This window comes from Corvus moneduloides, chromosome 11 (genome assembly GCF_009650955.1).
Source record: "Corvus moneduloides isolate bCorMon1 chromosome 11, bCorMon1.pri, whole genome shotgun sequence".
In the NCBI taxonomy this organism is placed as follows: Eukaryota; Metazoa; Chordata; class Aves; order Passeriformes; family Corvidae; genus Corvus; species Corvus moneduloides.
Genome location: NC_045486.1, coordinates 21336856 through 21348984, shown reverse-complemented (window position 1 = coordinate 21348984; position 12129 = coordinate 21336856). Strand labels below are relative to the sequence as shown.

Below are 12129 nucleotides of genomic sequence, written 5' to 3'. Positions count from 1 at the left end.
AAACCCCAAGTGTGTGTGTATATATAATACACTGGTTTTCAGTAGCTTGGGTTGCAGTTCCAACCGTGATGCTGCCACTGCTTTATTTCTTCCAAGGAAGGAGAAAAAAATTGGGGGAGTTGGAGGCAAAACTTGAAGGCCACCTCCACAGGCACTGTGAAATAATTCAATATTCCCTGGTAGTGCCACGGCAGCAAGGGCAAGTGAGGGAAGGAGAACACATTCTGCTGTGTGAGTGAGACTGAAATTGTGTTTCTTTTTTCCTTTTACTGGAAGTGTGACAAGTTGGAGGTCACTGGTGTGGGTGCTCATCCCTCAGAGGCAAGAGGTGGGTCAGCAAGCGGAACAGGTAATGCTCCTCCGGCCATCCTGCTCGGTGTCCCCTCGCTGCTCCCCTGCTGCTGACTGCAAGCATTGCCCAGCACTGGTGTTCTGATCCTGCTTGTGATACAACCCATATTAAACATCTCCTTTCTGTTGACCTTCCTAGAAAGTGCCTCTCAGGCAGATATATTTTAACCCATACATGCAGTTCCTGTCTGTGGTATAGGTGTGGGGTATTCACATGGAAGGCTGCATTCCCAATGATCAGTTTTCCCTAAAACGTCCCTCCAAATTCCTGGGTTTCATAAACACATGTTGACAAAAGTAATATGATCAATGGTTGCATCTCTGGGGGAAGCCTGGCAGATTCTTGGGGGAGTTCCACAGAGCACTAGTGAAGAGTACTGGTAGCCAAATGACCCTTCCTGTAGTAACATAGTAGAAGCCATAGAAGGAGGGGTATTTATTTACCTGTTTACATATTTCTTTACCTCCATTCACCTATTTATTTGCCTGCATTACCAATTAATTCTCCTCCATTTACCTTCCTTGACACGCACGGGAAGTTTTATGGGCTGAGGAGTCTCTTTGTCTCCCTACAGGCAGAGAAGAGAGTTTACAAGTGGAATGTAGCACTGTGTAGTAAAATCAGTGTATCTTAGAAACCACTGATGTTTGTCACCATTTCAGAGCTCCAGATCTGGCCGTGTCCTTGCTCTGAGCAATGTGCCATGTGAACGCAGCGTTCCCAAAAGCTTGGGTGTATTGGTCTGACTCAAAACCAGCATCCAGGGTGTGAAATGATCATGGGCTTGACTCCCGCCACTAATACTGTGCTTCTGGTGTGATTCTGTGGCCTGAATGACCAGTTTTGGGCTTATGATTTCCACTTTCAGCAGCGTGCGTTTAGCTTCATTTCAGGCCCCTTGAGGTGTTGGTGTCAGTGTGTGTCAATGGCAGGGGTGATGCAGCATCCATCCATGCTCAGCAGCCCTGTGTGTCTCTGAGGCACCAATAACACCAGAATAGTCCAGGCCCAATGTATCATGCAAGTTTCATTCTTCTTCTGTTTTTCTCTTTAATAATTTTCAACTGACTAATGAAATTCCACACTCCTATTATTATTTGAGTTCCCCAAATCACTAGATCTGCCTACCTGCATATATTTTATATTGCTATTGCCTCCTGCATTTTAGATCCTGTATTACAAAGATTATTCCTCACTGGTACACTTCATTTTATCACAATAAAAACATTGGCTTTTATTATATTAAAGCTTTCCAGACATAAATATTTTTTTCCCAACTTTAAAACAGGTCTAGCCGCAAGCATCACTTCAGCTCCTGCTGCTCCAGCAAAAGGCCTCCTTCAGGTAACCACAACTAGGAGTGGTTTTCTGCTAGATTGTTACAGTTACTTTCGTTAAGCTCTCTTATTTTCTCCAGGTTGCACCTACATCATCGAGCGCAGCTCCACAGATGGAGACTTCCCAGAGGAGCGAGGAGGCAGAGAGGACAGCTTCGCCTGCGCACACGGAGAGCGTAACGCGGCGAGCGACGGCAGATGGGGTGATGAGTAACTTCCACAGGGATGGCTCTCCAGGCGCTGGTTCCTATGGAAAACAGGCTGAGGCTCAGGAGAGTGGCACACCAGCCAAAACGATTGGCAGGTTTTCAGTCATCAGCACACAGGATGAATTAACTTTAGCGGCACCGCACTGCCTGAGGTTCTCGGCCCCCCCGGACGTCTATCTGGACGAGCTGCCCTCCAGCCCGGACATGAAGGCTGCTGTCCGCAGGGTCCAAACGGCCTCTTCCGTCGACGTCCTCTGCGACCAGGCTTCGAGCGACTCGGCTGATGAGCCCTTCCCTCGGCCCCCTGCTGCTGCTGCAGCTGCCCAGCTCTCCCCCCCCAGCAGCAGCACAGCCACGGACTTAATTAAAAAAGCAGCTGCTTTTCTGCAGAGGTCTGGCAAAGGCGGCTCACCCGGCCCCGAGTCACCCAACGGGCAAGGTGCGAAGATTCCTACCATCAACATAACGTCCTTCCACTCACAGTCATCCTACATGAGCAGTGACAATGACTCAGAGTTTGAAGATGCTGATATGAAGAAAGAATTGCAGAACCTGAGAGAAAAGTATGTTGGGTTGCAAGCAATGCGAGGGAAGCTTGTGTTACCTTGCCTTGGCAGCAGCTCAGCTTAGGATGAGCAGAGCTGTAAGGAGTAAACCGGTTCTAGGCAAATCAGGCATTGCCAGGACCTTCCCCCACAGTGCATTCTGCTGTGCATTGCCTCATCTGCCAGGTCCATTTAGAAGAATAACTCATAGAATCCCAGAATGGTTTTGGTTGGAAAGGACCTTAAAGGTCATCTCATTCCACCCCCTACCTTGGGCAGGGACACCTTCCACTACTCCAAGCCACATCCAACCTGGCCGTGGACACTTCCAGGGATGGGGAGTCACCACAGATAGATTGTTGTAGCTTTGCGTACTTGGGGATGAGCAGCTGATTGTTTTATAGCCAACAACTGTTTTGTTTCTTCTTCTACAATTAATTACACTGTCAGGATGTGGTGGTTTATCAAATACATTGCTAGCAGAGTTCTTTTATTTTTTTAGGCATATGAAAGAGATTGCTGAGCTCCAGACACAGCAGAAGAATGAGATAGAGGCACTGTATATTCGGCTGGGGAAACCCCTTCCTCCCAACCTGGGCTTCCTTCACTCCGCCCCACCGAGTGGCCGTCGCCGAAGAACCAGCAAAAACAAATTGAAAGCTGGAAAACTCTTAAATCCTCTGGTCCAGCAGCTCAGGAGTGGAACATCAAGCACAAGTAGGTGCTGCCCTTCGCGTGTTGGTTGTGGCTCTGCTGTGTGATGGCTGGGGCTGCTGGAAAGGATGGAATTTTTGTTGGTTTTGAACTGGCAGTGGCCATACCTGCCAGCTCTGCATTGGCTACAGTGCTTGGCAGAGGAATAATATTCCACTTTAATTTGGAAAACAGCCTGGTTACATCTCCTCCTTCCTCCAAATGCAATTTACTGATGTTTGTATTCACTTCTTAGGTGCTGTTATGCTCTATTGATTAGGTGCTGTATCTTGTTGTTGTTTACTTTTTCCTCCAAGATGTCATATAAAAAAAATGGGATTGCATTTGCTCCCCCAAAGGATGGGAGGTAAAAGCTGTTATAAAACCATGATGGATGCTTTGACCAACTGAAGTGGTGTGAGATTTTCACACAGCACTACAGTCTTGAGCTGTTATCTCTTGGAAAAGTACAAAAATATAATTTACCTGGGAAATAATGATAAACCCCAGCACCTATTTCTTCAGCAAAATGTAGAATAGAATGAATAATTTTTCTTCAGCTTAGTTCATGCTGTGATTTAGGGGAGCAGCAACATTTCCAGCAGTCACCCTTTATTTCAGACCTGGTGGCTCTTGTTTTCAGTATTACTGCATCATATGTCTCCTTTGAATTTCCTTGCATCAGTCCTTATAGACAGGGTGTTGAGGAGGTTTTTGCTTTTAGCTAAGGGTTTCAGCTAGGTTGGGAAAAACAAGTATGTTCAGAGGCAAAAAGTTCTGTGGCCCATCTTGAGACTGAGTGTTCTTGCCCACAGGGACTGAAGCAGTGTTTGATACTGTCTGTACTTCTACATCTATCTAGATATTTATGTATTGATATTTATCTGTAGATATCTAGGTAAGTGGCTCTATCTGTACTTCTGTCTACACAAATATCTCAGGTAAAGAGGCTTAAAAACCAAAATACTTTTGCAATCGTGTTACGTGAATTTATCAGCAGAAGTATCTAACAGTGGCAATGACAATTATACTTAAATAGCTATAAATAAAAAGTTTCTTGTGTCTTTACTGCAACTTTTTATTCTTCTCCATTTGCTTAATTTCACCTTTGGTGTTGGAGAGCAAACATCTGTGTCCTGCTTTGTCATTCTGTGCGTTCATCCTCCTCCTCAGCAGCTCTCTCTTTACTCCAGCAGTGCTCCTTCTGAGGCTCCTGAAAACACAGAGGAGAAACTGTAAAAATCAAACCTACTCCAGGAGCTTCTTGGAGAAACAGGATCAGGGATAGGAGGTGTGGATTATTTTCTGGTGCAGGCTGTCCCCAAAGGTACTGTGTACTGTGTTCCATCCAGTACAGCAGAATGGTGAACAGCTCTTCCTCTTGGGGTCAAGACATGGATTATTTTTAGGCAGGGATTTTTTATTCAGAGATTTCCTAGCTTTTGCCATTGCACGTGTTCTGTTTGTTTGCTCTTTCAGGTAACCTTTCAGACTCTAAAGACTCACCCCACAAAGAAACAAGTAAATCGCAGCCGGGCTCCCCCGAAGCCGCCGCGGTGCCTCCTGGTGCAGCCCCCGCCTTTGGGAAGGCTGTGCAGACCCAGCAGCCCTGCTCTGTCAAAGCCTCTCTGTCCTCTGACATCTGCTCTGGCCTGGGCCCCGACGGAGCTGATGCCAACGCAAGCTCTGGCCAAGGTGATTTTTCCTGCCGGCTGTTCTCTGTCTCTTCCAGCACATGCTAAAATTAGTTCCCTTCCCTTAGGCTTGAACTTTTTAGGAGTGATAGAGGAACGTGAATCTTTGACAATCCAAATTACTGGCCTGTCTTTAAAAAGATCATTGCAGTATTGTCAGAAGAGCAAAATTTAAGTATCTTACTGAGTGTTACCAACACTCAAGAAAGCATGCCCAAGACATCCTTAATTTTTAGGAAAGAAATACCTTTCAGTTTTGCCAGCAGTGGCTTTATCCTAATACCTTCTCTGGAGTCTGCCTTACAGATTCCTGAGAAAAAATGAAAGGAAAACAAAAAAGATACAGAAGGCTAGGAGTTTGTTTCCTTGGTTTCATTTTTTTTTAGCCCCTTGATTCCAGTAGACCCAAAGTTCCTCATTTTAAACTATCAAACCATCTTGGGCATGAGAGAAAATAAAAAATGAAATTAAATGAAAACCAAACCCAGGGGACCAAGTTGTGTTTCCTTTCTGTAAGGGGTTCACTTTGTGCATAATTTTGGAGTCCCAGCCACAGGACTGTAGACTGGCTGCACTCCCAAGACCCCAGCTCTGAGACCTCTGTGTATTGCCCCCATCGTAGGCTTTGACTGAACTTGTTGCCATGCATATGGGAAGTTCCAATGATGATTAAAATACCTTCTTCTCATTACACATCCTGCCAAACTAATCTACAAAATATCTATCTGTCCTCTTCTGCTGTTATTGCATCCTTTGTGTATGGTCAGTGAACTTGCTCCTCTTTGGCAAAGTTAAGGGGGAGATGTGGAGGTTTAACTAACAAAGCTGATTTGACTGATGGTTTAGGACATCTGATCACAGCTACTTGTACTTTATAAGTGTCTTTGTTTTCTTCCCTTTATATTCATTTACAGGCTGGACGGTTTTCCACCAAACGTCTGAGAGAGTGACCTATAAATCTAGTAGCAAACCTCGTACCAGATTCCTCAGTGGACCTGTGTCTTTGTCCATCTGTTTGTATTTGTTCTTTTGTATTTTATCACAGTCCATCTTTCTTTTACCCCCTTTTTCCAATTCCATGGTTTATATCTCTAATATGTTTGGCAGGATGCCCCTTTTTCTGAACCATCTTTTCTTTCTTTTTCTCTTTCTTTTAAGTAATCATCATGAACACACCTTATTTATATTAATTTTTCATATGAAAGCTTTTTTTGCACTGCTTTTGGCTCATGCCTGGGCACCAAAAGCATGTGTGGAAGATGTCATCATTTATTATATATAGCCTGATGGTAAATTTTACCCTGGACTTATCAAAGCTTTTGTACTTTATGTGATTTCTGTTGAAGTAATTTTATTTGCAATGTGGCAAATATACATGTCTGCTGTCCCGGTTCCAGCGACAACAAAATGAAATCCATCCTTCTGTAGACGAATGGTCTCTTTCACACATGTTTGGACTCTGAAGACATGCATGTAGCAAGCTGATACAATTCTAGAAGGTCACTGGAGGGTATAACTTCCATACAAGGGCTGTATTAACACAATATACAGTACTGTTTATATCCACTCTATTTTTCTTTAATTTTTTTCCCCGCTCTTTGCATGTGGAAATGCTGAGACAACAGTGCTCCAGCTAGTTCTTTCCAAATCTCTGTCCTAGGTGGGCTTTTCCCCATGCAGTCACTTTAATTAGTTTAAGTGAGCAATTTTTTTGATGTACTCGTAAGCAGCAGGAAGATCTGGTTACTCTAAGGGAGAGTCCCATCAACTTTTTTTGTGTAAGCTGATCTGGCTGAAGCACTTGACTCAGTTTATTTTCTTATGACCTTATGTGACCTCAGAGATGAAGTCAATTAGCAGTTCATCAAAGCATAAATAAGTAAAAAGCAATATCAGATTTTCAGATGATACTTGGAAATGGATTGCTAGGATCCAGGAGTTTTGTCTCAAATAACTGTGCACCTTCTATTTGTACCCTATTTGTCTGACTTCTAAAGTAATTGGCAATTCCACCAAACGATATCAAGCTACTTAATGAAAAAATTAAGACGTTTTTACCCAATTGTAGATGCTGCTTTTTAGGCAAACGGATTTTGCTTGTACAATAAAGATATGTTGTGCTGAACAGGTACTATAGGCCACTTACATATAACCTTAGAGGGGCTGATAACGTTCTTGACAAAGTGTTTGGTTAAATAACTGTGGGTTTACAGTAGTATCAGATCTCCCCTTGGAGTTCTGCATTGCTCATTACTATCCAAGTGGTTCAGGTCAAAAGCACAAGACCACTCCAATACACTCCTCCTAATTTTATAAATAAACAGTATTTTAAAAAATAATCTTGATTTTTTTTTTTTTTTTTTGTTTGAGCTCCCTGAAAGCCCAAACACTCAGGTCACTGACGTTTACAGAATTTATTACCATGTAAGCTTTTAACCACTGGTGAAGTCATGAGACAGTTTTGCATTTAGGGATTTTTTCTGTGAGAACCTGAGGGGAATTCTCAGCTCCCAAATGTTCCTGTTTGGTGTTAGAGCGGCCACAGTTATTTCTTCCTCTGCACATGTAATTCCCAGAAGTTGTTTCATTAATCTTCCATGGAATTACTATTCAGTAGGATGCAAAAAGTCTGGGAGATGGCAATTAAAAACCAGTGTATTAAAAGTGTTTGGGTGTGTGGATATTGTGAATGAATCCAAGGGAATATGTAAATCCTTTGAATCGTGAAGTTTCCTGATGCTTAAATAACTCAGCATGACTAATTTCTCAGCCCATGTGCTCTCTCAGGTTCTTCTGGGCGAGTGCTGGGGAAGGTTTGGCCTCTCCCGTCCCTGAGTCACAGCAGGAGATGGGTGGCAGTTCAGGCACTCCACGTGGCACTGCAATCCTGGGTCACCCCTGAGGGTTCCAGCCCTGAGAGCACAGCTTGGCTTCCAGGGGTGCCTCTCCCCTGGGGTGCTGGGCAGGTTTGGTGGGGCAGGAGGTTATTCCAGCTTGTTTTCCTGGTGAGCCCAGCAGGTAGGCTGGGTGTGAATGAAGGGCTGGGGCTGTGGGCAGTCCTGTCCTTCCCGAGGCGGCTGGGGCTGGGACTGCGGCGGGCAGGACGGACAGCAGGACGTTCTGTCGAGCTGGTATCCAGAGCAGCCCTTACTGCAGCCTCAGGAAAAACAGGGCTTGAGGAAGGCTGGGTTGGATGGAGCTTGGAGCAGCCTGGTCTAGTGGAAGGTGTCCCTGCCCGTGGCAGGGGGTTGGAACAAGATGGGCTTTTAAGGTCTCTTCCTATGTAAACCATCCTTTGATTCTGTTATTTGAAGGTGATGATGATGGCAATACCAGCTGGCTGATGTTCCTTCCCCTCTGGAAGGGATGTCAGTTTACCCAGCAGGTAGGCAAAGCCAAGCATTTGGATTAGTTGCTAAGCACGTTTGCATCCGTGCCCCATCCCTGGAAGTGTCCAAGGCCAGGTTGGACGGGGCTTGGAGCAACCTGGGGTAGTGGAAAGTGTCCCTGCCCCTGGCAGGGGGTGGCACTGGATGGGATTTAAAGTCCCTTCCAACCCAAACCATTGCAGGTAGGATTCCATCCTCTGTGCAGTTTACAGGGCTGGGACACCGCTGTCCAGTGCCAGCAGCTTGGTGGCACATCCAGCCAATTCAGGGTCCTGGGTCTGCTTCATAAGTCAAGGTTTCCCTGGTATTTTTTTATTTGAGAGCTGTTGGGAAACATTGTGCTGCATTTTCAGAAATGCTCTGAATCTGTATGTTTGGTTCAGGAAAACCAACCCTTTGCCGAGGTGGGATAGGCCAGCAGGAGACCTGCTTCACTGGCAGAAAAGTTGGCAACAACTTTAAAACTAAATGTTCAGATGGATTAAAGACAGTATCACAAGGATCTTGCTCTGTTTACAAGATCCAACAGACTCGAACACTTTCACAGTGTTCTCCAGGACTTTTTGATCTGTTCCCGATGTCCAATATTGACTTCACCTTTGTATGTTTAATGAAATAAAATATTTTTGATGGGCTTTGGCATAATTTTATCCTGAGTTCCTTTCCTGGGTTAAACTGCAAGGGTGCCCTAGGGAAGAGTTTCCACTGATCGTGAGTGGAATTTTCAAAGCTCCATTTGACTTAGGCTTGGAATCTTGTGTAATGCAATTTTTGCCAGGTCTGTAGCAATTCATATACTGTATGTGCATATGCAATTATGGAAATGGTCTGGCAGTTTATTGCCATTTCCATTTTTTTGTAGCTTTCCAGCTTTTTGGCAGCTGTTGAGTGCAAATATGGGACAGTGGATTTTTTCTGTTCTGTATGATATAATAGCTAGTTAATTCCTCAGATAAGAGATCTGGAATTGGAGGCAAAATGCTCTGCTAAACTTTAGCAGTCTTACATTAAATCTTAATTACGATTCATCTCCTTAACTTTACAGTTCTTAAACACGTTAATTTTAGCCGTAATACAATTAATCTGGTGAATTAGACCTACAAAGTGAATTTTTAATTGAATTTGAATTCATAACCAGCCATGGCCGATGGCTGTCTGTCCCTGCTTCAGGCAGTCTCACCGCTTAGGGAATGTTTCCCATCTCCCACTCCCCATGCTGGAGTGATACCACTCAGAAGGAGCAGCTCTCTTTTTGGTGACTGACTCTCCTGTGATACTTCCCTCAAAGCTGACACCCCTCACGCGGGTGTTTCATGAGTGTGTTGAGTGCTGCCACTTTCTGTCACTTCCCTGGGTCGGATTTGGCACCTGACGTGCTGGGAAACCTGTGACTGGGTGTGCAGGAAGCAGAGGGGTTGGTGATTAAAGTGGTTTTACATGCATTTGAGCACGTACTGCAGTCAGCTGCCTGCTTTTATTGCTCGCAGGCAGATGCTTTCCATTTGCATTCATATTGTGCTAAGAACTGCCTGTTGCTGCAGGAAATAGCCTTCTAGGATTGCTGCTGTGGCCACTGCCATCATGGGGAGTTGTTTCCATTATGGGAATTCGTAGCTAACTTTGGGATAGGCAAGGTAAGGTATATCTGAGGGAAAAGAGGGCAAAAGATATAAGAATACAAGACAGATGGTTGAGTCGTGAATTTGACTGTGTTTGTTGCCTGGGCTTTGAGATGAGAACTGAACTTGGTCATGCTTGCATTGCTGTAGTCATGTCCTTCTGATTTGCCCAGGGTAGAAACCTATATGAACTATATGAAGTAATAAGAAATTCTTTCAAAGCAGTCCTCTGTTCCTCATGCCACCCACATCTAAACACAAACATCTCTTCTCCCTTACTTCCTCCCTCCCTCATTTCTTTACTTTCTCTTTCTCAGTCTCTGACTGAAATCACTTCCTTCTCCTCTGAAGACTCATTCAGGGCCTGTGTCAGCCTGGACCTGCAATCTCTGAGTTTAAAGCTGCATTTCTGGCACAGTAACATAAAATGTTACACCACTGTTTAGTCTAGAGAAAAAGCACATCCATCCTCTATCTTACTTTTTTTGCCCCAGTCTGATTTTGCTCATGGTTTCAAGTGCTTCTTCCCAATGAACTCGCCATAGCCCATGTCAGACACTCATCTCCCCCATACCATAACAATATTCTTCTTATCAAGTCCAAAATACCTTTCAGGAAATTTGGCACCCAAATAGCAACGGTGCCGATGTCTGGCAAGATCTGACAGTCGAGTCGGGGTCTCGGCACACTTCTGGCACTCTGCTATCAATAGACTGTAAAATCATGATGAAGGATGGAACGAGGCAATAACGAAAAGAACACATAGTTCAGTTAAATTAAAACTCGGCTACCCTGATGGATTATTTTTCTGCACTTGGATAAGGCATAAGGGAAACTCATTCACAGTTCTGTTCAATTGAAGTTCAGAGTCTCACATTTAGACACAAATCCTACAAATAAACTATTTGGAAACAATTGGCCTCAGACCTGCAGAACAATGTATCTTTTTGGACTCGTAAAACAGGATTTTTAGGGTTGTTTTATGGTTTGTCTTTGCAGCCAGACTAGCTTGACTTGTTCCTGAAAGCATTTTTGGCCTCCAATCACAAACTAAATTGACATCATTTCCTGCATTAATAGAAAACAAATCAAAACTTTCTATTAGGAAGCCAAGGCAATTTGGAAAAAAAGAAAAAAAAAGGAAAAGAAAGAAAATCAACCAAAAAATTTTTTTTAAAAACCAACCGACCAAACAAAAAAACAAACAAACAAACAAATGCATCTTTAAGTCATGAGCTCTTGCTTTTGGCATGCTGTGGTACTTTCCAAAGCTTTTGAATGGCTGCACATTAAGAAAGGTTTGAGCTGTCCAGTTATTTAGGCTTCCTTTACTCACCTGAACTGCTGACTTTGTCTGTCCTTTCTTGCATAATAACTACTTTTTGATTGCTTAAAAATACAGAAGCTTGTCCGTCCGATTTGTTGTGTTTAGTCTTACCTAATTCTGTGTGTCTTGTATTGTTTTACCTTGTAGGGTCCACCTTGAAACGACTATGTCTAGGCAAAGATCACAGTAGTAGTAACTATCCCATTTTTGTTTCTCAGTATTTCCTTCATGGCATGGGATGTTCTTTGCTTTTTTATTATTATTATTTTTTACTAAAAGCTAGTTGTTTAATAACTAGAGCTGATGCACTTCTATGAAACTAGACTGTATAAACTGTGGTACTTTGAGACTAATGCATGTGCTGTGATGTCTTGGGAACCTCGCATGCTGCAAGAGAGTCGTGGTGTTCTGTGTGTGAGACCGTGCACGCATGCGGCCAGGAAACTGGGTCCAGTGTCTGTCTCCGAAATACACACCTTTATATGACTGCAGTTCTCTGCTGGAGGAATTGATAGCTTAAAACCATCCCAGCCACCTTGAGCTGCATGAAATATTAAACACCAATTGAAGAACTTTCCTCTTAAAATCCTTACTTTTCTCACTTTTACCCCAAGTAAAGGAAAAGGAATTGAGCAGTATTCACTTAGAAGTGACGTTGCAGGTTGAATGCATGATCATTTAAAGGTTATTAATGTATTTTATATAACTGTAGGACTAATTAGTGTACTGTTTCATTGGCTGGTAACTGATTAACAGAGAAAAGAGTAAATGTTCATGTTTGCTTATATAATAATTTTACTACAGTTCTATGAACTTTTTGCTTGGAGAGATGGTCTTTATTTCCAATCTTTAGCTATCTCAAATATGTTAGCTGAGACATTACTTTACATTTTCTGCTTAGGTCAGATCCAGACTCCTTCAGTTGCAGTCCCCTGCTGAGCTTGCTGTGTCAGACTTGTAGTCA

The 12129-nt window shown here is 43.5% G+C and overlaps 1 protein-coding gene across 15 annotated transcripts in view; it reads left to right on the top strand.

Annotated features, from left to right (window-relative positions):
- WNK2 (WNK lysine deficient protein kinase 2) overlaps window positions 1-12129 on the top strand; it is a 102937-nt gene that overhangs the window by 75389 nt on the left and 15419 nt on the right. For 8 of the 15 annotated variants that reach the window (XM_032120538.1, XM_032120542.1, XM_032120537.1 and 5 more), the window contains 7 exons: window positions 277-349; window positions 1641-1696; window positions 1770-2461; window positions 2946-3160; window positions 4616-4831; window positions 5745-5843; window positions 11313-11357. In XM_032120538.1, the coding sequence (XP_031976429.1) occupies window positions 277-349; window positions 1641-1696; window positions 1770-2461; window positions 2946-3160; window positions 4616-4831; window positions 5745-5843; window positions 11313-11357 (1396 nt within the window). The remainder of the gene's footprint in view (window positions 1-276; window positions 350-1640; window positions 1697-1769; window positions 2462-2945; window positions 3161-4615; window positions 4832-5744; window positions 5844-11312; window positions 11358-12129) is intronic. The other 7 variants (XM_032120539.1, XM_032120533.1, XM_032120531.1 and 4 more) reach the window with 5 other exon arrangements.